This window comes from Dromiciops gliroides, chromosome 1 (genome assembly GCF_019393635.1).
Source record: "Dromiciops gliroides isolate mDroGli1 chromosome 1, mDroGli1.pri, whole genome shotgun sequence".
Lineage (NCBI taxonomy): Eukaryota > Metazoa > Chordata > Mammalia > Microbiotheria > Microbiotheriidae > Dromiciops > Dromiciops gliroides.
This window is the reverse complement of record NC_057861.1, coordinates 524,059,956-524,087,493: the sequence shown is the minus strand read 5'-3', so window position 1 is coordinate 524,087,493 and position 27,538 is coordinate 524,059,956. Positions and strand designations below refer to the sequence as shown.

The 27,538-nt window shown below is 40.8% G+C and overlaps 1 protein-coding gene across 2 annotated transcripts in view; it reads right to left on the bottom strand.

Moving 5' to 3' along the window:
* Positions 1–27,538, bottom strand: part of GABBR2 (gamma-aminobutyric acid type B receptor subunit 2) — an 866,539-nt gene that overhangs the window by 296,973 nt on the left and 542,028 nt on the right. For both annotated transcript variants that reach the window (XM_043976613.1, XM_043976612.1), the window contains exons 6-7: positions 23,950–24,150; positions 6,850–7,086 (exon numbers count right to left, since the gene is read on the bottom strand). In XM_043976613.1, coding sequence (XP_043832548.1) covers positions 6,850–7,086; positions 23,950–24,150 — 438 coding nt within the window. The remainder of the gene's footprint in view (positions 1–6,849; positions 7,087–23,949; positions 24,151–27,538) is intronic.

Sequence of the window (27,538 nt, the reverse complement as noted above, 5' to 3'; positions counted from 1 at the left end):
GATGCTATGCTATTATAAATTAAAAACAAAAAATAAAGGAGTTATTAAATATTGAACCCGCTTTGTGACTTTTGGCCCACCTTGTATGTGCCTGCCATTCTGGATGGGCCTCCATGAATAGCAGTCTGTGGGAGTAGAGATTTTTAGGTTAGTAGAAAAGTTGGGTACTCCCTCTTAGCTGGCCCATATTGTAGGCAGAGAAACTTCTTCCCAACTCCTCCCCTTAGCTGTCCCTGTAGGGATGCCTTTCCCTTAGTCAACACCTCAACTCTAGCCCATACTTAGGGTCATGGGAGTATTGCTTGAAACCAGCTGCACCTGAGGGAAGCAGCCTCCTCCTCCTCCTCCTCCTCCTCCTCCTCCTCCTCCTTCTTTTTAGTGAGGCAATTGGGGTTAAGTGACTTGCCCAGGGTCACACAGCTAGTAAGTGTTAAGTGTCTGAGGCTGGCTTTGAACTCAGGTCCTCCTGACGCCAGGGCCAGTGCTCTATCCACTGCGCCACCCAGCTGCCCCCAGCCTTCTTCTTACCAAACCTCTTTTCCTATTTTAACATGATTGTGCCCAGAGGGAATTCCCAAGGTCTGGATTCACAGGAAATCTGTAAAATTCAACAATCAACAAGATTTAAAATATATATACCCCAGGAGTCCTTAGCTGGGAAGAACTTCTCCCTTGGCAATTCAGGCAAGAACATCTGTCTCTGTCTCTTGTCTCTGTGCATTAGATGCCTCAGTATCTCTATTTAGTTTTGGAATTCCCTGCTCACAAATAATGACACATGAAAACTGGAGGCATTTATGATAGATCAAAACTTTAAGGCAATGGTCAAATTTCTAATTTTGTCAATGGTCAAAATGGTCAGTTTTATAATTAAGCAGGAAATATAAACAGTTTTGAAGAAAGAATGTTGCGACTTTGGATTTAACATCTGTTCTCTCACCATGCCCCATTTCCCAGCAGAAAGAAGGAGGAATGAGAGACCAGCAGAACAACCAGCCTTTGATTTTTCCCTCACAGAGGAGCCCTAACAAGCCTTCTGCTCCCCACATGGCCTCAGGATGTTCCATGGGGAAGAAGCAAGGGCTGTTCCAGTGGAGCCCCATTGGTGTTTCCATCACCAGCCATGCTAGTAGGCACCACTTGTGTCCCTTTTTCCTCAAGTCACCTACTTAATTTCAAATGTGAATTGTGCCCTTATGTCATGTTTAATATGATACTTCTTTAGAACAAAGGGGAAAAAGAGCATTGTAACTTTAAAACACCCAGTCTTTGGTCATTTTGTAGGTCCTGACAAGCTGAATAATTCTCCACTGACCAGTAGAACTTTATTCCCTGGTGTGTATTACTCCATGTCAGAAAGAGGTACTGGTTTATAGCCCTCCGATCCAAAAATCACTTACAAAATGAAAAATGCCTATTTCTTTCTTTACTTCTCTTTTATTTCTATCTTGTTCTTATTCCTGCCCTCCATACTATTAGGTTGTTGTTGAAATTGACCTCCTGAAGTCTCCTTGAGCTTGAAAAATATACTTTTTATTTTATCACATGAATCTTTTTGGGAACAGAAGACAGGTTTAATTTAAATCTGCTCACTTTCTCATGACATGACATGCACACATTTATTTGAAGGTGATGAAGCAGCTAGGGAAAAAGAAAATACCAAATCATCATGAAAATGCCCAACTACAGAGTTTTCTATCTCATTTTTTTTTGTACTAAAAAGAAAAAAAAAAGGAAAAACACAGGAAGGTTATTAAACATGTTGTGTACTTCATCAAGAGCATAGCTATCCAGTTGTTTAGGGCAGAGCTATTCTGGAAGAAAGTTACTAGCAAAAATGAACCAGTTAAATAAAAACATTTATTATTGAAGCTTTTAGATAAGTGCTAGGAGACCTGTGTTTTCAGCCTACTTTGCTATTAATGATATATGTGACCATAGTGGCACATAGTAGGTGCTTAATAGAAACTTACTGGCCTTGGGTAAGTTACTTGCCTCTCTGGGCCTCAGTTTCCTCCTTTGTAAAATACAATAATACTAGCCAGAGTCCCTACTTTACAGAGTGGTTTTGAGTTTTAAACGAGATAATGTGGGTAAAGCACTTGATAGGCTTTTAAAGTGTTATATAAATGGCAGCTATCATTATTAACTCTGTTCCTTTTGAGCTCTACGGCCCTCACATTCTGCACAACTCTGTGAATGCTAATTTTGCACGTAACTGTAGTCTTTGCCAATGGAGCATGAAAGTAACTGCTAAAGGCTTTTGGGGATAGAACTATTCTAATCATATGTTCTCTATTGGCTACAAATAGTGCTAACCGTCCTCTGAGGGCAGAGTCCATGCAAGGTAGGCGAGGCAGGCCATGAGGGTATAATGAACCAGCGAGGGAGAGGAATGCTGCAAGTAATACTATATTTAATACGCCTATTTGTAAGGGGATGCATTTTTCACCATGGAAAATTCTGCTCTCCATGGCACATGGGCATTTGTTTATCTTGTGATGAATTCATTCAACTGATTTAGAGGGAAGGTTCAATGGTGGCTAGAATAGACTGTTAAATTTTCAATGTGAACATTCACACCTTGGAAATGAGCAAACATTAGAAATTATGGCTTAATTTGTTATTTTGTTGATTGTTTAGATTTAAGAAAGCAATGGAGACAATGGTAACAATACAGATTCAACTTAGAAGTTTGTCATGTATACATTTTAAAAATCAAGACCCAGTTGTTAAACGTTTGCCAGCATTCCTTTGTGGGAATGCCTCCTCATCCTCTATTGCCAACCTGGGAAGAGAATATTCCACATGAATATGTTTGTTTTTGTTTTTTGTTTTGGTGAGGCAATTGGGGTTAAGTGACCTGCCCAGAGTCACACAGCTAGTAAGTATTAAGTGTCTGAGGCTGAATTTGAACTCAGGTCCTCCTGACTCCAGGGCTGGTGCTCTATCCACTGTGCCACTTAGCTGCCCCCCCATGAATATGTATTAAGCCCATAATCCATTAAATCAGTGGTGCCCAATTAAAATAGAAACAGATCAAAAGCTGACTTTGAAAACCTCAAATTAACATCTATCTTGTATTGGATTTTTATTTATTATGTTAAACATTTACAACTACATTTTGATCTAATTCCCTCTCCTCTGGAGGGCTGTGTGCTTCCTGGACACCTTGGTTTGACATTTCTGCCTTAAATGTAGAAGGAGCGCAATAAGTATTTGTTGAGTGAACAAACATAAGATATTGAAAATAACAGACACTGTACTTGATATTCCTAAAGCATCAGTCTGACCATGTCACTTCCCTACTCAAGAAGCTTTGGTGGCTCCTTATGACCTTTAGGATAAAATCTGGCTCCAGTCTATCCCATCAGGCTGATTCCTCACTGTTTCTCCTCGTGCATGCTTCACAGTATAGTTGCCAGCAGATGGAACTGCATTAATACTTTAGGGACACCCATACCTTCCAGGACAAATTGGTCTATGTGCTGTTTCCTGGATGTGACTTATGTCTTTGCACCTTTGAACAGTTCGTCACCTCTATACCTTGGAAGCCTACTTCCCTTCAAGGCTTAGTTAGGTGTCATCTCCTTTAAGAGGCCTTTCTTGATTCCCTCAGTTGTGATTCTTTTTCTATTACTTTTCTTTTGTTTTGTATATATTCTATATTTACTTATTTGTGATCATATCATCTTCTCCATAGAATGTGGACTTCTTGAGGGTAGAGATTAACCTGATTTTTTCTTCTGTACTGCCAGATCCTAGCACAGAGACTGGAACACAGTAAGTGTTTACTAAATACTTGATGATTAATTATAGTTTTTTGAGATTTACAAAGTGTTTTTCTCAGAGCCCAATAAAAGAGGGCAGATAGTATTGTCCAGATTTTAAAGATGATGAAAGTAAGTCAACTGTCAGAAAAGATAAGACGCTTGCTCTTGGTCCCTCATCAGAATGGGATCTGAACCCAAGTCTTCTGACTCCAACTCTAGCATTCTTTCTACCATATTGTTTTTCGATCAATCAATCAATTAACTAACCAATAAGTATTTATTAAGTGCCCAGTATGCCCTAAGTGCTAGGAACGAAAACATTTCTTACCTGCAAGAAGTCTATATTCTTGTGGGGAAGACAACAAGTATGTACAAACATATATACAGTATAAAATGAAAAAAAAATACAAATATATGCAAAGTAGTTATAAACAAGGTAGTTTGGGAAGGGGAGTACTAGCATGTGGGATTAGGAAAGACAATGCAGAAGATGGTGTTTAGGTTTTATCTTAAAGGAAGAGAGGGGACCTTATACGGTAAAAGTGAGGAGGGAGCAGATTCCAGGCATGTAGGATGGCCAATAGAGACAGGAGGTGGAGGGTCATGTGTGTGGAATAGAGAAACAGCCAATTTAGCTAAATCACACAGTGTGGGAGGAGAATAATGTCCACTGAATCTGGGAAGATAGGGTGAAACCAGGTTGTATAGACAATAAATGCCTTCTCATTCATTCACTTTTTTTTTTTTTTTTTTTTTTTTTTAGTGAGGCAATTGGGGTTAAGTGACTTGCCCAGGGTCACACAGCTAGTAAGTGTCAAGTGTCTGAGGCCGGATTTGAACTCAGGTCCTCCTGAATTAAGGGCTGGTGCTCTATCCACTGCGCCACCTAGCTGCCCCAATTCACTTGTTTTTAAAGGTAAGAATTGAATAATCTGTTCATTAGTCCCACAAATGAGAAATGATGTGACTTTCTCAAAGATAATTATCCACACATTCCAAGGGCACTAGACATTATGATATCAGCAATTCATCTGTTAAGTGGCTACACTTTAGGCCATCATCACTATGGTCAAGAAGAAAATAATATATTTTTTTTGCCAAACAGCTGAGTCCTTCCCATTTTAAATGACCTAAAACTTATATTAAGAGTTTCCTACAAGTAGAATTGGAGTTGAATCTATTGTCCTGTGGATAATGAAAATATCTAACTCTATAAAATAATCATCTCAGATCTAGAGCTGGAGCAGCTAGGTGGCTCAGTAGATAGAGCACTGACCCTGGATTCAGGAGGACCTGAGTTCAAATCTGGCCTCAGACACTTGACACTTACTAGCTGTGTGATCCTGGGCAAGTCACTTAACCCTCATTGCCCTGGGGGGGAAAAGAAGAAGTCATCTAACTGAACCTCTTCATTTTACATGGGCAAATTATATGACTTGTCCAAGATCACACAGATAGGAAGGAGCAAGACTAGGATTGGAACCTGGGTCCTCTTCAGAACCAGCATTCTTTCCACTGTACCAGACTGTCTGTCTCCAGGAGAGATTTACAAAGCTGAAATGATTTGCCCAAGATGAGGAAGGAAGTAAATGGCAAAACTAAAATTTGAGGTGAGGTCCTCTTACATACACATATAAGGTCTTACTACTCATACTACTACCATTGCTGCTACTACTAGTACTACTATTAGAAATAATTTTGTTTTTCAATTGTTTCAGTTGTGTCTGACTCTTCATGACCCCATTTGGGGTTTTCTTGGCAAAGAAACTCATGAGTGGTTTGGCATTTCCTTCTGCAGCTTTTTTTTACAGATGAGGAAACTAAGGCAAACAGGCTTAAGGGATTTACCCAGGGTCACATAGCTAATGAGTAACTGAGGCTAGATTTGAACTCAAGATGAGTCTGATTGACACTCTATCTGCTGTTCCACTAGCTGCCCCTCTGGCACATATAGTAAGCACTATATAAATGTTAGCTATTATTATTAGTTCCTCTCTATCCACTGAGCTACCAAACTAGTAATAGTATCTCTTTGAAATGGCATGCTGATGTAGAGATGGGCCCTGACCTTCAAAGACTTTGCCAGGAGAGTGTAAATGCTAGTCCATCTTTTTTGTTGTTCCCTGGTTTTTCTTTTGGGGGGGCTATTGGGGTTAAGTGACTTGTCCAGGGTCATACATATTTAGTAATAATAATAGCTAACATTTATATAGGGTTTACTATGTGCCAGGTCCTCTGCTAAGCACTTTACAAGTAATATTTCTTTTGATGCTCACAATAATCCTGGGAGATAGGTGGTGTTATTATCCACATTTTACAGATGAAGAAACTGAGGCAAAAAGAGGTTAATTGACTTACACAGCTAGAGTGTGAGGTCAGATTTGAACTCAGGACTTTCTGACTCCAGGCTGACCGCATGCTCCATCATCTGTACCATTTATTAGGCCCCAATCTATTTTTTTCCAGGCCTCACTGGGCTAATATAATGCCAAGGTGAACATACTTTTTTTTTTTTTTTAGTGAGGCAATTGGGGTTAAGTGACTTGCCCAGGGTCACACAGCTAGTAAGTGTTAAGTGTCTGAGGCCAGATTTGAATTCAGGTACTCCTGACTCCAGGGCTGGTGCTCTATCCACTGTGCCACCTAGCTGCCCTGAACATACTTTTAAAATATATAATGCTGCCTCCTTATTTATAAAAGTCATTATGGAGGCAGCTAGGTGGCACAGTGGATAAAGCACCGGCCCTGCATTCAGGAGGACCTGAATTCAAATCCAGCCTCAGACACTTGACACTTACTAGCTGTGTGACCCTGAGCAAGTCACTTAACCCTCATTGCCCTACAAAAAAAAAGTTATTATGGTCTAGCTGTGTGACCCTGAGCAAATCACTTAATCCTTATTGCCCCACAAAAAAAAAAAAAGATATTATGGTGATATTTGCTTAAAGGATTAGAAAAAGATGACCAGACTGGTTTCTTCTTATTTCTCACAAGTTATAAAACCCTTTCAGTTATACAATCTCCCAGAGATATTAACAGATAAAAGGCAGTGGAGTCAAAGAGGTTTGGAACTGACCGTCACACCGAAGAAATTGGTTTCATTCATTGCATCCAGGAAGATTTTGCCCAGTTTATGGTCCGTATAGTTGAAATCTTGAATCCTCTGGTGCCGGTTGCTGGAGCGGAGATGTTCCATAGCCCTTTGTAGGGTTTTGGCAATCACCCATATTCCATCATAGGCATAGCCATGGAATTTACTGGGTCCCACGTCTGACCTTTTATCATTGTATTCTTTTTCATACTGTTGGGGAGTCTGAAAACAAAAAAGTAAGAAAAAATCAGAAAGGCAGGACAGGGAAAGAAACTGGGTGACATATTTAAGAAGAATAAAGTATTAAGTAACATGTATCAGGTATTTTGCAAGGATGGGTGTGGGGGAGGAGGAGGAATAGAAATACAATGAAACAAAATTGTCCCTGCCCTCAAGGGGCTTACATTCTAATAATGAATGTTCAGTGCTAACACCTCTTATCCTCAAAACTTCTTTTCTTATACTGGAACACCTCCATGAAAGCCTTCCTTTGAAATGGCATCCTGATGTAGAGATGGGCCCAGACCTTCAAAGACTTTGCCAGGAGAATGTAAATGTTAGTCCACCTTTTTTGTTGTTGTTTGTTTTTGGTTTTTTTGCAAGGTGATTGGGGTTAAGGGACTTGCCCAAGGTCACACATCTTACCAAGATGGAAAGGCTTCCGGTATGGACTCTATCTCTATCTTGTTTTCACAGGGAATCAAATGAGCTAATATTTAAGTCAAGTGTTATATACATGCTAGCTACTATTGAGTGAAGTGAATGGCCTATGGACATACAGCTTGTTTTGTTTTGTTTTGTTTTTGCAGGGCAATGAGGGTTAAGTGACTTGCCCAGGGTCACACAGCTAGTAAGTATCAAGTGTCTGAGACTGGATTTGAACTCAGGTCCTTCTGAATCCAGGTCCGGTGCTTTATCCACTACGTCACCATGCTGCTGCCCCTGGACATACAGTTTGTTAAGTCTCAGAAGTGAGAACTAAACCCAGTTTGTCTTGACTTGAGGTCCAGGACCCTAACTCCTACACCGTACTGCATCCTGGTTAGACTAGTTATTGGAAGACCAGCCTAGCTAGGTTCAGAAAGGTGTATTATCAGAAGTTTGGCCACGTCATGATGATTTTCTTGCCTAAAGCTACTCACGAACCTTTATCATGAAGGGATTGTGATTTGTGTTGTTCAAGGTAGTACCCACACTCATGAAATCACAGCTGTTTTGAAGTATTACATCTTATTGTAGCAATCTCCCTAGGCAGAATATGTGTTTTAAAATTTCTTGTGCAGGGTAATTGCCTAAATAACTCCATTTGTGATATCATCATTCCAGGTGTAATTGAGATGCAGAGACGGATTGTTTGGCAAACATATGAGAACTATTACAGCCAAGGGAATGTTGCTTCTTCAGAGCATTGGACCTTGAGAGGCTATGCATTCACCCCTCCTGTGCTCAAAATTTTATTGGAAACATTTGGGAAGCTCATTTTTGAGAAGTCCCATCAAAGCCTGTGTGACAGGGGCCTCTGTCATAGACACATAAGAGAAGGGAGAGGGAAGGGTTGAAAAATTGTGAAAGGCCCAGCTGCTGCTGACCTTTGTGCTGTAGAATTATCATTGCTAAGCCTTCGGGTACATCCTGTGTCTAAGACCTCAAGCATTTTATGTCACAGTCCAACTCATAACACTTCCCCCAGGGAAAAGAGCAATGTAGTAGAACACAGACAGACGTCCACAGGAAAGCCACCCAGCAGCCACAACAAAGGGGTCTCACTTGGCTGCCTTTCCACAATGTACAGTTCTAGCCTAAACATCTTCCCAGGAACTCAGGATCTTTCTGTTTTTTATAAGCTGCCTCCCAGCAGTCTCAGAGAGTAGGGGAGAGGCCCAGGTGTCCTCAGGCTCTTGGCAAAAGCTGCTACCTTTCTGCCCTATAGGTCAACTGCTTTCTGAGTGTGGTAATATTTTAGGAAGGAAGGTAGAAAGAAGAAAGGAGGGAAACAAACATTTATTAAGGATCTACTATGTGCCAGGCATTGTGCTAAGAGCTTTAGAAATGTTATCTCAGTTGATCTAACAACCCTGTGAGGTAGGTGCTATGAGGGTTAAGTGAGTTGCCCAGGGTCACACAGCCAGTAAATGTCAAGTGTCTGAGGTCGGATTTGAACTCAGGTCCTCCTGAATCCAGGGGTGGTGCTTTATCCACTGCGCCACCTAGCTGCCCCGATAGGTGCTATTTTTATCCCCATTTTACAGTTGAGGAAACTGAGGCAAGCAGAAATTAAGTGATTGATGTAGGGTCCCACAAATATCTGAGTCTGGATTCGAACTGAGGTCTTCCTAACTGCAGGTCCAGCACTCTATCTACTAGACTAGAGCATTGTATCAAATTCTTTTGAATTTCCTTAATAGTGGCAAATTATAGACAGAAATCACAGTATCACAGAATTTTTGGAATGAGAGAATCCCCTCATTTTATAGAAATTGAGGGCCACAGACTATAAGTAACCTCAAAATTATGAAGTTACTTCATGACAGAGAATCTGGCCTCACTTCAAGACCAGAATCTGGCCTCACTCCTTGCATGGAGAGCTGATTATCATAATTTAATGGTTTTTTTGTTTACCATCAAAGCACATTTCATTTTTCCAAATAGTAAAACAAGTGACTTGAAATTGAATATGGTAAATAAGGTGCCTTGGGGAATAATAGCATTATGAGCACAAGACTGTTTTGAGAGAAAGCCCCTGGAATCCATGGGTCATCATGGTCAAGATGCCAGTCACTGGGTCACATTCTACTCTTTGTATAACCCATGGAATCTCTGAGCATCCAGAATTTCTACAAAATGTACCCTATTGGTAGCTTGAGGCTGAGGGATGAATTCTGCATGGACAATGCCACAGATGTCAGAAAAACAAATCAATGTTATTTTCCTCTGTAATTTTGACACGTATGCTTCCTTGGATGTCAGAAATATTGGAGTTTCCTATCGTCAATTTTTACTTTTTGCTTTTAGGACATGTTGCAAAATGCCACGTCAACCATCATTTACTATTTATCAAAAAGACATGTTATTTAGTCCAGCTTCCTTGGAAAATTCAGAATAAGTGTCAGTTCTTCAAATGTGTGACACAATCTTCACGAAAAACTTTCTTCAAATTCAAGTTTCCTTTACAGAGTGAGATGTTTCTTCATCTACATATAATTCCATGGCCATAATTCTCTCATTTAATTGTTTAGTGGAACAAAGAAAAGTTCTGCCTTTTCCAGCTTTCTCAGTGGGCCGTGTATGACTGGACACTCCTTTTAATCAATCAATCAATGAATCAAATAGCCTTTTAAAAGTACCTACTATGTGCCAGAAACTGTGCTAAATGCCAGGGATATAAAGAAAAGGGGAAACACCTACACCCAGTACCTGCTCTCAAGGAACTTACTATCTAATGGGGGAGACAACACACAAACACCCATATATAGATAAGATATATACAGGATAAACTGAGGGTAATCTTAGAGGTAAGGCACTAAGATAAAGGAGAACAAGAAAAGGGCTCTTATGGAAGATGGGACTTCAAAGGGGAAATTTTCATGGGATTTCATAGATTTTGAGTTGGAAAGGACCACAGAGGCTGTGGAATTCAAGGCCTTCATTTTATAGATGAGGAAAGAGGGCCTGAGTTTAACAGACTTGCCTAAAGTAGGGGATAGGGCTCTGTACTTAGAGCCAAGGAAAACACGAGTTAAAATCCTGTCTCAGAGTCTTACCAGCTGTAGCTGTTGTTCAGAGGTGTCTACCTCTTTGTGACCCCATTTGGGGTTTTCTTGGCAAACATACTGGAGTAGCTTGCCATGTTCTTCTCCAGCTCTGACCATCAATTTATTGATTTCCAGCAAGCCGAATGAATAAACTGATTATTAATTACCTGGAAACTCTGTCTGTCTCTTGGCATTTTTCATTCATTTCACTATACAAGCTTCTTTCAGCATGTTAAATGGCTTGGTTTTAGATTTAATTCCCCAAACACAATCTGATGTTGTCTTTGCTTAGATCATGGCCACTCATATTTCTCCTGACAGAAAACAACATATCCTTCTTTTCCCTTTGGCTGCCTGTAAGCTTTTGGGTTGAGTCTGCAGGTACTGTGGCTGCTGGGTGAATGTATGTAAATGGCTCGGCATGTCAGATTTTTCTTCTCCTCCATAACAAAGTGATTCTTGTTATGTTGGGCCACAATGAGGAGAGCTTATGAGGTCATAGGGTAATAGATTTAGGGCCTTATTGATAATTTAGTCCAACTTCCCTTTAAAGAGAAGGAAACTGGGGCCTGCAGAGAAGTGACTTGCCCAAGATCATTTGTGTAAAGTCAGAATTTTAACCTTTAACTCCCAATCTAACATTCTTAGGTGGTGTAGGGGATAGAGCTCTGGACTTGGAGTGGAGGAAAGCATGAGTTTAAATCCTTTCTCAGAATCTTACCGGCTGTAGTTGTCGTTCAGTGGTATCTCCCTCTTCGTGACCCCATTTGGGGTTTACTTGGCAGAGATACTGGAGTGGTTTGTCATTTCCTTCTCCAGCTCGTTTACAGAGGAGGAAACTGAGGCAAATGGGCTTAAGTGACTTGCTCAGTATTACACAGCTAGTAAGTGTCTGAGGTTGGATTTGAACTCGGGAAGATGAGTCTACCTGATTCCAGGCCCAGCACTCTATCCACTGTGCCGTCTAGCTGGGTGACCCTAGATAAGTTGATTAATTTTTATCAGTTTCAGTTTCCTCATCTACAAAACGCCAATAACACTATTACCTACATCACAGGATTGTTATAAGGACCAAATGAGATAATTTATGTAAAATTTTGAAAACATTAAAGAGCTAGAGAGAGGCTAGTCTGTCAGCAGCAGGGGGAACAAGGAAGGGCCTCTTACAGAAGGTGAGATTTGAGTTTAATCCTGAAGGAAGCCAAGGGGTGCAGGTGAGGAGGGATTCTAGCTATGGGAGCAGCATAGTCAATTGATACTTGAGTATGTAATAAGGAATAACTGGGTTTAAACACTGCTACTTGTGGGGAGGCTTGGTGGAGCAGTGGATAGGGCACAAGTCCCAGAGTCAGGAGGGCCTGAGTTCAAATCCAGCCTCAGATGCAATAGATGTATGACCCTAGGCAAGTCATTTAACCCCGATTGCCTCCAAAAAATGAAAAAAAAAATCCTGCTTGTTGTGTGACACTGGGAAGGTCACTTAAATTCTATCAACCTCAGTTTCCTAATTTGTAAAATGAAGATAATAATAATTTAGATCTCAGAGGGTTGTTTTGAAGATCAATGAGATAACGCATAGAAAAAGTCCTTTGTAAACCTTATGATGCTACAGAAATTTCTGTTTATTATTATTATTATTAATTATTATTATTATTATTAGGCATTCTTTTTCAGTTGTGGGTTGGGTTCGATAGCCTCTGAGCTCTCTTTCCTCTCTAAAAATTCTGTGATTCTACACAATCAAATGTCCGCAGTGGCCACTTCTAGACAAACATTAAGGCAAAATGAAACTACGTGACTATCGCTCTGACCGCTGAGGATGAACTTGTTGGAAAAGAAAGGCTCCCCCTTCAGCACCCTACAGGATGTTAAGCATTTATCTTTGATATGGTGGCAATAACAATAAGCATAATAATCATAATCACAATAGAATCCCAATAGCTAACACTATAGCTATCTTGCTGTTCCTCACACCTGACACACCATTTCCCAGCTCCCTGCCTTTTCATTTCTTGTCTCCCATCACTGGAGTCCTGCCTTACCTCCACCCCTCTCCTTCAGTGGCCTTCTTTACGATTCAGTTCAAATTCCACTTTTTGCAGGAGACCTCTCTTGATTCCCGGCCCTCCCCTACCCCCACCTCCCATCCCCATCCCCAAGTGCATTCAGCCTGAGATTGCCTTCCATTTATACTGCATATATCTGAGGGGCCTCGTTATTTGCATGCTGTCTCCCCCCATTAGAATCTAAGTACTTTGATGGCAGAGATTGTTTTTTACTTTTTCTTTGTATGTCCAGCACACAGTGTGACTCTGGCTTCTCTAGGCATTCCCAGTTCTAACATATAGTTGACCTTGAGGGAACCTTTGAGCATGCCCAGTTTGTCTACCATACGGGTGGGGTAGTCTCTTTCTTTTTTTTGTGGGGCAATGAGGGTTAAGTGACTTGCCCAGGGTCACACAGATAGTAAGTGTGAAGTGTCTGAAGTTGGTTTTGAACTCGGGTCTTCCTGAATCCAAGGCCAGTGCCTTATCCACTGCATCACCTAGCTGCCCCCCGGTAGTCTCTTTTGATAGGAGGACTAGAAGTGCTCTAAAAACTCCTCAAGGGTACCTACATGTCAGAACCAGGCATGCCCAGAGATGCCCAGATTAGCACAGAGTAGGTACTTTATGAATGCTTGTTGACTGACCAAGATGCCACCCACCTTCTGAAGTACCCCATTCCACTGCTTTAAGAAAACTCTAACTAACAGACTGGACATTTTTTCTTACACTGAACCAAAATGTTTCTTTGTGACTCCTACCCACACAGTTTACTAGTTGTAAGTTTTCTTTAAATGGGCTATTGATTAGATCTACTCTACAGTGATATAAATTCTCATGTCAGTATAGACTAAGAGTGATGAAGGGGACTTATGGTAGATCACCAAGCTCAGGCAAAAAAAAATGAGGTTGCATAATGGGCCAGATAGCATATTTCTCTCTGTCTCTCTGTCTCTCTGTCCTTCTCTCTCCTCTCAATTCTTTCATTCTCTGCCTGCCCCCTCTCTCCCCACTCTCCCTCCTCTCACATTCTTTCATTCTCCCCCCTCTCTCCTTGTCTTTCCCCCTCTCCCTCCATCTCTCTATCACATTCTTTCATTCTCTGCCTGCCCCCACTCTCATTCTTTGTCTTTTGTGTATAAGGCCAGAATTTTGACCTTTAATTCCCAATCTAACACTCTTAGGTAGTTGTAGAGGATAGAACACTGGACTTGGAGTAAAGGAAAACATGATTTTAAATCCTGTCTCAGAGTCTTACCAGCTATTATAGATGAGGAAAATGAGACAAACAGGGTTAAGTGACTTGCCCAGGGTCACACAGCAAGTAAGTGTTTGAGGCCAGATATGAACTCAGGAAGATGAATCTTCCCGGCTCCGGGCCCAGCACTTTATCCACTGTACCACCAGCTGTGACTCTCATTCTCTGTGTCTGTCTCTGTTTCTCTCACTCCTCCTTCTTTTACACTAAGTTTAGAGTAGTGGTATCAAACTCAAGTAGAAATGGGGGCCACTAATCTGTACATAAGGATCCCTGTGGTTCCACATATTGACTTAGTTTTAAAAATATAACATTATCAATATTTTATTTTGTTAAATATTCTCCACTTCCATTGTAATCTGGTTTGGGCTCTAGTCAAGAGTGTTTTGGCCCATGTACTGGATACCTCTAACTTAGGGCATGTGTTCTGAGGAAGAAGGAGCTCCTACCATACAGTTCTTTCCTGTGTCCTTGTAGATACTCCCTGGGAGAAGAGCCCTTCCACCATAGCTGTGACCTGTATGCCTTATTCCAGTTGGTAAAGCCATCAGAGTTAGGCCGATAGGGCTTCTACTGAAAATCATATTCATCTTCATTGTGTTGTCAAGGTTCTTTTTTGGCAAAGGAGCAATAACCAGATGGTATCTTTAACCATTTTGTTAAAGTGAAGCAGAGATGCAGTGTGGTTTGGTGAGAAAATTACTGACTCTAGAGTCAGAGGTTCAAATCCTACCTCTGATGATTACTACCCACATGATCTTGGGTCTCAGTTTCTTAATTTGTAAAGCTGGGGGGGGGGGTTGGTGGACTAGATGACCTCTGACCTTTCTAGTTCTAGTTCTACAATCCTAAAATAGTCACTAAAGCACAACTAATACATTACTTACCCTTTAAAAATGTCTTGTTTCTTGCAAGATGTTTAAGGTTTCTGAGATAGAAATTGCACAGACAACTCCTGTTGGACTAAATTGCCAAGTTTCAATGGTCGTTGTTGTATTTAGAACACAAAATATACTGAACAGAATACAGGAAACAATGTTATAAACGGTGGCTGGGTTCCCAGACAGCTGGGTGGAGCAGTGGATAGAGTGCTGGGCCTGGAGTCAGGGAGACCTGAGTTCAAATCTGACCTCAGACCCTTACTACCTGTGTGATCCTGGGCAAGTCACTTCACATGGTTTGCCTCAGTTTCCTCATCTGTAAAATGGGCTGGAGAAGGAAAGGGCAAACCACTCTAGGATCTTTGCCAAGAAATATGGAGTCACAAAGATTTGTCTGTGACTGGAATGACCAAACTAAAAACTAAGGTGCAGACATAATAGTTTTTATCTGAGTTCTGGGTTCCCAGAGTAGAATCTGATCAGAGGTGAAGAGAAAAGAGGAGTGTGAGAAGTAAAAATACAGTGTCACTTATTTCAGAAACAGAGAAGCAACTTCTGTCCCCAAGTGAGAAGAACAAAAACTGTCTGGACCCAGTTTTTGACAATCAGGTTAGGCTAAGTGAATTGTAGTTACCTTGACTCCTTTCTGAGCATGTTTAATTGGTCTGTGAATATTATCTAACAATGTCCCAATGGCAGAGACAGCCACCATTTTTGAACATGGATGGATGAAGATGTATATAATGGGGGGGAGGATCATGTTAAGGGGAATTTGGGTAGGCTTCTTTGGAAACACTGTACTTTCTGTAAAAACCAGCCAATGGGAGATTGGGGGGGGGAATGGAATTTTGGACTTGGGCATAGGGTATAAAAGGCTGTCTGTCTATATATAGCCTCTTCATATAGAGACACCCCTTCTTGCAAGATTGATCAATAAACTGCCTTCCTGCTTAAGTCTTGAGTTGGGTCAAGTCTGTCGGTGAGGACCCTTGTTTCTCACAGGAAGGACAGCAACATGAATCTCTTCTTCTTGTTGGCAGAGTTTTGAAAAAACTAAAATTGATCATTTGCACCCTGCCCACCTCCCTTTCCTCCATACTTAATATCCCTTTGACAAGGTCCTTAATGGTACTACATATACCACTTCTTCTTTCTTCTTCCTTCTTCTTCTTCTTCTTCTTCTTCTTCTTCTTCTTCTTCTTCTTCTTCTTCTTCTTCTTCTTCTTCCAGGGCAATGAGGGTTAATTGGCTTGCCCAGGGTCACACAGCTAGTAAGTGTCAAGTATCTGAGGCCAGATTTGAACTCAGGTCCTCCTGAATCCAGGGCTGGTGCTTTGTCCAGTGTGCTACCTAGTGGCCCCCACCACATACACTTCTAAATCCTCCACTTCAGTACCCTACCCAAGCCTGCCCTAATAACCAAAGTGTTCCATGTTCCAGAAATACCTACCTATCCACTCCCCTCTGCTCCCTGACTCCCAAGCAAAATTCCCATTCTGTTAGTAAAACTGATTTCAGTTAAGTATTAAACTGGAATAAAGCTAATTCTATTGATTTATACCAAGTTGCAAATGATTTGATTACTTCTAGAGAGATTTGTAGTTCTGAAAATATTCTAAAAGCATAGGGAAATCCCCCCCCCCGCCTTTTTTCTTTTGGTGGGTGGGTTGGTGGGAGATAGAGACCTGCTAATTTAACCTGAGAGTCTGCCCCTAGGGTCAGATTCCATGAACTATTTCTGCTTTTCACAGCTTTTATATATCATCCATTTCTGGATCTGCAGATTCCTTAAGAGCTTACAATGACTGGGGCAACTAGGTGGTGCAGTGGATAGAGCACTGGCCCTGCATTCAGGAGGACCTGAGTTCAAATCAGACATCAGACACTTGACACTTACTAGCTGTGTGACCCTGGGCAAGTCACTTAACCCCAATTGCCTCACCAAAAAAAAAAAAAAGAGCTTACAATGACTTTGATAATCAATCATAATAATGATTGCTGTTGCTGTTCAGTTGTGTCCAACTCTTTGTAACCCTGTGGACATTGTTCATGGGATTATCTTGGCAAAGATACTGGAGTGGTTTGCCATTTCCTCCTCCAGTGGATTAAGGCAAACAGAAGTTAAGTGACTTGCCTAGGGTCACACAGCTAGTAAGTGTCTGAGGTCACATTTGAACTCAGGTCTCTAGGCCTAGCTGGCTATCCACTGTACCACCTAGCTGCTCCATTGATAATGCTAGCTAGCAGTTATATGGTGCTTTAAGATTTGCTCTAAGGACAAGAGAAATTTTGATGTTGGGTCTTGGCAATGAGTGGGAACTGGGTGACTGTAACTATTTCTCTTTACAGGTAGGGCATTTGTAAGCTTGCGTTGCCCACATTTATTTTCCATCATTAAGTTCAGTCATGCTGAATCTACCACAATGCAGTATTTCAGTAGTTTCTCGCCATGGAACATCACAAAATTATTCAAAAGCAATCATTTCATTGAAAATTGTGCTTTTATCATAGCTCCGTGATATTATCAATAGACTATTAAGACTGGGATTTATTCTATAGCTCTATATAACTCTCTGGAAGAATTTTGGCCATTATGTTAAATGCTCAAAATGGAAAATAAAACAAAAACAGAATTTAAACCTGAAGTAATTTCTAAGACATGGAAATAAATTCATAAAATTTAATGTGCAAAGTGGCCCTAGATATTTCCTAGTCCAACTCCCTTCTTTTATAGAAAAAGAAATTGAGGCCCAGGAAGAACGAGTGGCTGGGGTTCCTACTCTAAATCCTCTATTCCTTTTATTAAGCCACTTTAGGCTGTTTTGTTGTTGTTGTGTAGTTGATTAGTTGTGTCTGAATCGTTGTGACCTCATTTAGGGTTTTCTTGGCAGAGAGACTGGAGTGGTTTGCAATTTCCTTTTCCAGCTCATTTTACAGATGAGGAAACGGAAGTGACTTGCCCAGGGTCACACAGCTAGTAAGTATGAAGCTAGATCTCAACTCAGGTCTTCCTGATTCCAGGATTCATGCTCCACCCACTGTGTTGCCAACCTGAGTGAAGTCAATGGTAGAACTGGGAATGGTATCATGAAAATAATTTGCCCCACCGGCCCTGGATTAAGTAGGACCTGAGTTCAAATCCAGCCTCAGACACTTGACACTTACTAGCTGTGTGACCCTGGGTAAAAGTCACTTAACCCTCATTGCCCCACAAAAATAAGAAAAAAGAAAAAGGGGAACTTAATAAATAGAAAATAGAAAAACCTATAAAATGGAAGAAGTATCTAGCAATCTGTCATTTTGAGATTTGAATAGTCAAACAACATGCTGGGGGAAAGATGAAGGAATGATGATGCTAGATTTGCTGGGCTTGGAGTCAGGAAGTCAGGAAGATATGAATTCAAATATCACACCAGGCTCTTATTAGTGGTGAGACCCTGGGGAGGGCACTCCTAGCCTCAGTTTTCTCATCTGTAAAATGGGAGGGTTGGGTCTCAATGGTCTCTAAGGTCCTTTCCATCTCTACATGGGTTGAAAGCCCAGCTCTGCCACTTTCTTCCTTTGTGACCTTGGACAAGTTATAAACCTCTCTGTACCTCAGTGTCTTTTCTTTTTGCAGGGCCAGTGATTTATCCTCAGTTTCTTTATATGTAAAATAAAGATTTGGACTAGATGACCTCAAAGGTCCCTCCTAATTTTTAATCGATGATTCTATGAACTAGGCCAAGTTCATATCTCAGCCTCAGATCTTTCCTGAAAACCTTACCAATAAGGGATGGACAATTCTATTGGAGAACACATTCTGGGACAAAGTGTTTATTGGGAAAATCCCTCCAATGAGGGATTATGACCCTGTCTGGAGGGGATTATGTCCCTTTCTGATCAACTGACTGCATCAGAAGCCAATCAGAGAGAGAGAGAGAGAGAGAGAGAGAGAGAGAGAGAGAGAGAGAGAGAGAGAGAGTCAGGAAGAAACCACCTTGGAGGTAGCAATCAATCAATCAATTAATTACAAGTTAATTGTTCTGTCAGTGGACTCATTCTGTCATTACTGGGTGGTATTTTACTGTGACAACAATGTACTAGAACATGATGATAAACCAGTGAATACAGGCCCTTGGGTCTGTAGGGCAATTTAACAGTAGCTGTTTTATGAGAGATACTGCTGAGGTCGGGCAGACCAGGGCAGAGTTGGACGGCACAGTGGATAGAGTGCCGATCTTGGATTCAGGAATGCTTGGGTTCGAACCCAACCTGAGACACTAGCTGTGTGACCCTGGGCAAGTCACTTAACTGCCCTTAGCCTCAGTTTCCTCATCTGTAAAATGGGGATAAACATAGCACCTCCCTCTCAGGGTGGTTTTGAGGATAAAATGAGGTATTTGTTAAAGCTCTTTATATACCATAAAACACTATATAAATGCCAGCTATTGTGACTAAATAATGGTACATACATGGATACATTAGCTAGAAGTCTTTTAGGCCACTTGCTTTCATGTGTGTGCTCTCTCCCTCCCCACCTCTCTCTCTCTCTCTCTCTCTCTCTCTTTCTCTCTCTCTCATCTCCCCCTCCCTCCCTCTCCTTCCCTTCCTCCTCCTTCTCTCTCTCTTTCTTTCTGTCTCTGTCTCTGTCTCTCCTCTGCATCTCTCCTCTGTCTCTTCTCTCTCTCTCTCTCTCTCTCTCTCTCTCTCTCCCCATCCCAAATTACTTTGGTATTTCAATGAAAGGGCAAGAAAGAAGTGTGAAAATACAGGGCTTGGTGTAAACAGCTACAGATACTCTGGGATTGCCTAGCTGCACCCCGGCTTGGCCTGGAACATATTAAGTTCTTACTAAATGCTTATTGATTGGTGAAAGAGACAGCAAATGCTCGGAGCAAATGTCCAATGAGGTCTCTGCCACCTTGAGCTTTGCCCCCACCCTCATGGAGCCTGGACACAGAGTGTGGTTATCTTGTAACAGAAGGATTTTTGAGGGGCTAAGATGAGCAGAATTATCACTACCCTTCTGTAATTCTGGGACATCCCCAAGGGCTAAGGGAAGGGGAACATAGACCTTGAGTTTCCCCATTCATGAAAGGGTCCTAGTTGTGAGCACAGTGGATTAGAGGCAGGGCAGAGGAATTATTGTGCTAATATTATAACTCCACACCCGTACTGAAAGGGGAAACTAAGCATTTGATGATAGTTACCATAGGTAGAGCCCTAGGCCTAGAGTCAGAAAGACTCCTCTTCTTGAGTCCAAATCCGACCTCAGAAATTTACTAGCTGGGTGACGCTGGGCAAGTCACTTCACTCTGTTTACCTTAATTTCCTCATGTGTAAAATGAGCTGGAGAAAGAAATGGCAAACCACTCCAGGATCTCTGTCGAGAAAACCCCAAATGGGGTCAAGAAGAGTCAGACATGACTGAAATGAATAAACAACAACAGCAAGAAGAAGGAATAGGGCTTGGACCTGTGATTTAATTTGTATAGGGAAAAGCTTCTTAAACTGTGGGTTGTGACCCCATGGGGGTTATGTAACTGGATGTGGGGGTGGTGAAAAATTTGGCAACAGTAAAAGCTATTTTGTAAAAATTTCTTGGGCAAAAAGGGGCCTCAAGTGGAGAAAGTTTAAGAAGCTCCTGGTATAAGGAAACCCCCTCATTCTTCAGATAAAGAAACTGAACCCAAGGTCACAAACTCAGAAAGTGGCAGAGATGGGATCTGAACCCAAGGAATAAGCACATAGATTTAGAGGGGGAAGGGACCTTTGAGACCACCAAGTCCAACCCCCTCATTTTACAGAAATGTGGAACCAATGAAGGGCTTTATCAGCACATTGCCTGGTACATAGTAGGTGTTTAATAAATGTTTTTTTGTTTTTTTGTGGGCCAATCAGGGTTAAGTGACTTGCCCAGGGTCACATAGCTAGTAAGTGTCAAGGGTCTGGGGTCAGATTTGAACTCAGGTCCTCCTGAATCCAGGGCTGGTGCTTTATCCACTGCCCCACCTAGCTGCCCTGTTTAATAAATGTTTAATGACTATTGACATTATGTGAGCTATGCCCACATCCCCACACTGGTTTCCTAGGTTCCATAGAGCCTGGTGGTTGAAAGCTCATTACTCATTTTGAGATGGAAAGGTCCTTAGGGACAGAATCCAATCCCCTCATTTTACTGATGAGGAAACGGAAGCTGAGAGTGCCTTGCCCCGAGTCACACAGCTAATAAATGCATGATGCAATATTTGAATGTAGGGAGAAATATTTCGTCAGCTGAAACTGCTAACAATCAAGACTGGCATACTCTCTGGGATTTATACTCTTAGAGATGTCAAACATGTGTCCAGTAGGTTGCATGATGCCTGTAATACACCTGAGCCTCCAGATTAAAATGTAATTGGAGGCGCAGTGGATAAAGCACTGGCCCTGGATTCAGGAGGACCTGGGTTCAAATCCGACCTCAAACACTTAACACTAGCTGTGTGATCCTGGGCAAGTCACTGAACCCTCATTGCCCCCTCCCCCAATTAATTGGGAAATATTTAACAAAATAAAAATACAATAGAATACAGATAATGTCAATATGTGGTTTTCTAAGTCAATATGATGCCATCATATAAACTGATATGGTTTAGTGGCTCCCATTTCTATTCGAGTTTAATACCATGGGCCCAGAGCACTGAGACAAGTTAAATGACTTATCCAAGGTCACACAGCCAGTATGTATATGTCAGAGCTGGGACTTGAACCCAGGTCTTCCTCCCTCTGAAGCCAGTTCTCTATCTACTATGCATAAGTCTCTGGTGGTAGTTAGGAAGCCCAAAAAGTTCACAGTAAACTAGAGAATTCAACTTTTTATTTATTTTATTTTTTTCAACTTTTTTTCTGAAGGAGCAATGTCCTCTGTATAATCATCTCTCTGTCTCTGTCTGTGTCTCTCTCAGAATCAACTATTTAGAGCTGAAAGAGAATTTAGGGGCCATTTAGTTCAGACTCTTCCGTTTACAGATGAAGAACCTGAGACTTAACAAGGTAAATGATTCAACCAAGGATAACTAGGTAATAAATGATAGAACAAGGACTTTGAACCAGTTCTTCTGACTCCAAAGTCAGACCCTTTCCCCTTATATCAGGCTGGCTTTACTTTGAACGTATATATGTGTGTGTATATGTGTGTATACATATACACACATATACATACATATACATATATATATACATACACACACACACACACACACACACATATATGAGAGTGTGGAGTTGAGAGTGACACTGAAGATGATAACCTGGATAATTGGATGGATGGTGATGTCCTTGACAGTAAAACGAAAGTTTGAAGGATGAGTGGGTTTTGGGGGAAGGTGAGTTTTGAGTTGGATATGTTGAGTTTCAGATGTTTAGGGGACACACAGATTTACTCCATCTAATGTAATACTAACAACTTATAGTCATTTTGCAGTAATATCATTAAGATGTTATAAACATTTTCTACTACAGTGATTCCCTCCAACCTGTCTCCTTCCCTCTTCCCCCTTATCTCATTGACCCCAAACCCCAACCCCTATCCCCCCCACCCTTTTCCCTATAACAGAAACAATGTTAGGTCAATGTTTTTGTGGTTTTTTTTTTGTTTTTTTTTGTTTTTGTGTTTTTTTAGTGAGGCAACTGGGGTTAAGTGACTTGCCCAGGTCACACAGTATTAAGTGTCTGAGGCCGGATTTGAACTCAGGTACTCCTGACTCCAGGGCCAGTACTCTATCCACTGCACCATCTAGCTGCCCCAGGTCAATGTTTTGAAAGTCTCCTAACCCAGTTCCCTGCCTGGTATCTGCCCAGTTCCTTACCAGGTATCTCCACATTAAGGTGGCTTTAATATGTCCCAAAGGTGTCTCTGCCTCTACTCTGCCCTGCAATTTTCCTATGGATCTAATATGACCCCTGGTGACCCTGTTTCCTCTAAAACTGTCATGTTGTAAAACCAAATAAGGACATTATTAGCATAATGCTGCCGAGCACATGGTAGGTACTTAATAAATGTTGATTGACTATTGACATTCTATGAGCTATGCCTTGTGAAAATGGATACCTTGATTTCCTTAAGCCCCTCAGTTATTCTGGTAACCAGGAGAATTCCATGAGGACTGGTTGCATTGGTTGACATACCAACAATCCTTTGTGGTAAACAAGAGCAAACCTAGTTGAACATGCAGAAAATCAGCAGTTCTGAAGCCAATTAAGCTCATATTAAGACCCTGAGCCATTTGGTGGTTTATGGACTTTTAAGAGACATCCCTGTCTTCAAAGACTTACCTGACTGCAGGTTGTGAGATTATAGATATATCGTGTTTATGGTCTTTTTGGAGATAACCTTATCTTTAATGACTCCCCTAATTTTGGTTATGGGGCTTTCAGAATTATTCTGTTTTTGGAAATATCCTCTTCTCAAGACATCTCTTATCAAGCCTTGAACTATGAACTATATCACCAAGGATGCCTTCTGATTTGTGTATCAAAGGCCACATCCTGGACACCTGGAATTCCTCACTTCCCCTCCTTTGGGGAATGGGTCCCATTGGCTCATTCCTTTCTAAGCCCACCTTTCCCCCCAAATTCTTTACCTTCCTTTGTTTAGAATGTATACAAACTCTCCTCATCCCTCATCTAGCATCCTATTCAGTATAGGCTGGATAGTACCCATACACATGTTAATTTTTTTCTTCCCTGCTTAATAAAACTTTTCTTTCATTCCACAGGCATTGTTTTCCTCTGGTTTCCTTCCTTTTAGGGAGAAGGGGGATTTAAATCTCAAGAACTGGCCTTTGTGTTCTCTAGAAATCTAAATTTTCTCAAGAGAGCATTTGCCTCAAGTTTATAGCCTACACCCTCACATTGATTTCCTAGGTTCTACAGAGTCTAGTGGATGAAGGCCCACTGAATCAAAAACTTTCAGGGCTACAAATATGGTTACAAAACCTTTTAGTTGGTCTCAAAAATATTTCATGAATGCTAAGTAGATGAACACCAAACATACTTCTGAGTAACAATGGAATCAATAATTCCACTTCAACAGTTAGTGTCCTCACATCAATTTGTGTGACAACATTTAAGAACAAGAAAAAAGATGTTCAGCAGCTCAAATTTGGAATGACAAAGATACCAACCTTCCCTGAAATGGTCTTGATCTCTTTTGAACTGAGGGGTTCAAAATCCACTCCAATATAACCCTCCATGGCTGCCAGAAGATTTTTGCTGAGGCAGGGTGATGGATTGCCTTCGGAATGTGCCAGTTCCCACCAGGAGGGCTCATACCAGCCAGGAATGATCCACTGATACTTGCTGCCAAACATGTTTTCATGATATGCCTACAAACCAAATAGTTTTAAAAGTCAAAAGATCATTGGACATTCCACTGGTCAAAAGAAACATTTTGCATTATTTTCTACACAACTCATATTGGCGTCCCACTCTTTAGAGGAAAACCACCCAGATACTTTGCTAACATAATTTCCTATTTCCTTTTAATTTTTCCACTTTATTATTTTGAATTTTTTTATTACACAAGAAAAACAATTACACTTTAAAATATTGCAGGAAATTGCAGGGATGCTCATCAATTGGGGAATGGCTGAACAAGTTTTGGAATATGATTGTGATGGAATGCTACTGTGCTATAAGAAATGATGAGCTCAATGATCTTAGAAAAACATGGAAAGACTTGCCTGAAATAATGAAGAATGAAATGAGCAGAACCAAGAGAACATTGTATGTTGTATCAGCAATATTGTTTTAAGAATTATTTTGAACAAATAGGTTATTTTGACTATTATAAATACCCCAAATTACTATAAAGGACATATGAAGAAAGATGTTATCTGCATCCAGAGAAAGAACTGATAAATACAAGTATGTATAGAAAAATTTTACCAATATACCTATTTATGTCTAATGGCGGCCATCTCTAGGATGGGGGTGGGGGAAAGAAAAACAAAGAAATTTACATGAAAACCTTGTTGTATATTTGAAAGGAATAGGGACAGCTAGGTGATGCAGTGGTTAAAGCACTGGCCTTGGATTCAGGAGGACCTGAGTTCAAATCTGACCTCAAACACTTGACACTTACTAGCTATATGACCCTGGGCAAGTCACTTAACCAATTGCCTCACCAAAAAAAAGATAGAAAGAAAGAAAGATAATAGCAAGTTGTACATGGTAGATTTGCAGTTTCATGTGCAATCATCTTTTAAAAAAATTATACTGTTATAGAAATGCGTGTTTTATTCCATAAATTAAAAATAGATTTCAGATGTAAACATTCAATCTTTTTCTTAGTGATGCAAACAAATTTTCCCTACCTTACCAGATCCATATTGGATCTAAAACAGAATGTCTAATTTGAAATCCAATTTTTAATAGCTGAAGAATTAATTATTCACCTGGGAATTGATTATGCCCTGCTGCTTCTATACATGCACATATACACGAATATACACACTTCTACTCTCTCTCTCTCTCTCTCACTCCACACACACACACACACACACACACACACACACACTCACACTTCAGGGTGTGCTGGCAAATGCTTAACAAGTAGTCAGCAAAAAAAAAAAATAAGTATGGCACACTTTAAGTTTAACTTGCATTACTAACATTTTCTCCATCACTTTATTAAGCCTAGAAATCAACAATACAATTAATCAAGTCTTGATTTGTAGCATTTGCTGATTTCTGAGGTGTAAATGCTCATACTGAAAATTTAACAGTTTAACAAGACCTGGCGTGAGCTGGCTCCAATTTATCCCAGCTAACATTCCATCTTATAAAAAACTGTACGAATATATGGACACAGATAACCCCTCATTTACATATATCACTGACAAGTGAAAGGCAACTGCTAATTTCCTGGCTGTTCCAGGGCAATAGCCCAAGACCACATTCTCCCTTCCTTCATCCCTCGCTCTTTTCTTTTCTTCTTAAGATTTTCTTGGGGGCAGCTAGGTGGTGCAGTGGATAGACTTACCGGCCCTGGAGTCAGGAGTACCTGAGTTCAAATCTGGCCTCAGACACTTAACACTTACTAGCTGTGTGACCCTGGGCAAGTCACTTAACCCCAATTGCCTCACTTAAAAAAAAAAGATTTTCTTCTTCCCTTCCCTTCCTCGACTTCCTGGGATGACAAAATCTCTGCTCCTCAGTTCCTACTACAACTAGTAAGTATAAGGGTGGCTAGAGATAGGAAGGAGGGCAAATGCTTCATCCCACAGTCCAGGCTTGCTTTCTTGTGGCAGTATTCAGCCCATCTCATCAATCCTTCCCTGCACTTTGCCCCAGAGTCTCATCTTCTGTGACTTAATATTTAGAATGCCCTGGGTCTGGTTTTCCTCTGAAATATATATTTTAGTGAATCTTTCTCCAGTCCTTTGTGTGCCCAAAGATCCATTATTTATGAGTTATGCATGACTTTTTTTTTTTCTTTGCCCAGAAAATGAGGAAGGAGAATCTTTTTAGTCCCTCCCAGTTTTCCTATTAGCATCAAGAAACAATTCCTTGGGACTGTAGGTACTTGCTTCAGGGAAGAAGGGAAGGGGAAAAGCTGAGAGCCTGCTGTGTTCTGGTCTGAATGGTCTGGGGGAGGGAAATCTTGGGCATTGGGAAGGAGAGAACAAAGATGGTTAGCAGTGGCTAAAACTCCAAAATGAGCAAGCAGATTATTGTCAAAAATCTAGCTGCTCTCAACAAGTTCAAGTCACTAGGACTGGACTAATTATATCCCAGAATCCTGAAACAACTGGTAGATGTAATTGCTGTGCTATTGTTGGTGATCTTTGGAAGATCTTAGAGAATGGGACTAGAGAAGAACATGTGTTTTCCCTCTTTTAAAAAATGAGAAGCCAGAAAACTATTGACCGCCAAGTTAGATTTCTATTCCTGGCAAAATTCTTGAACACATTATTCAGGAAATGTTTTGTGAGCACTTAGGAGGGAAAGTAGTGATTACTAAGGCCAGCCTGACTTTATAAAGAGCAGGTCATGCCAGACTAACCTTTTTTCCCTCCTTTTTGACATGGTAACCAGCTTGGTAGATGAAGGGAATGCTGCATAGTATACTTAGATTTCAGTAATGCATGTGACAATGTCTTTCATGTTATAGTTGGGGAAAAGATGGAGAGATATAGTTTAATAAGAGCAGTCAGGTGGACTCAAAACTGATTGAATTACTAGAATTAGATAGTAAGTAGCAGGGCACAGTGTAGAGATATAGGTTAGATAATAGTATGGTTAGGTGGATTTGAAACTTATTGAAGGATCAGATCCAAAGAGTAGCTGGATAAGATAGAAAGATACAGGCTAGATAACAGTAAGATTAGGTAGATTTGAAACTGATTGAATGACCAGCTCTAGGGAGGAGAGATAAATAGTAGGATATGGTAGAAAGATATAGGCTAGTTAATAGTATATTTAGGTAGATTTGGAACTGATTGAATGACCAGCCCCAGAGAGTAGACCTTCATGATTTCCTCACAAAATTGAAGAGGTGTCTTGAGTGGAATGCCCCAGGGATCTCTCTTGTGTTGCTCAACATTTTTATCTATGACATAGGGGAAGGCATAGAGGGCACGCTTGTTAAATCTGTAGATGAAATGAAGATTGGAGAAATAGCCAATGTGTTAGGTGAAAGAATAGAATTCAAAAAGGTTGCAACAGTGTAGAATAGTTGAATTAAATAAGATGAAATATAATGGGGTCAAA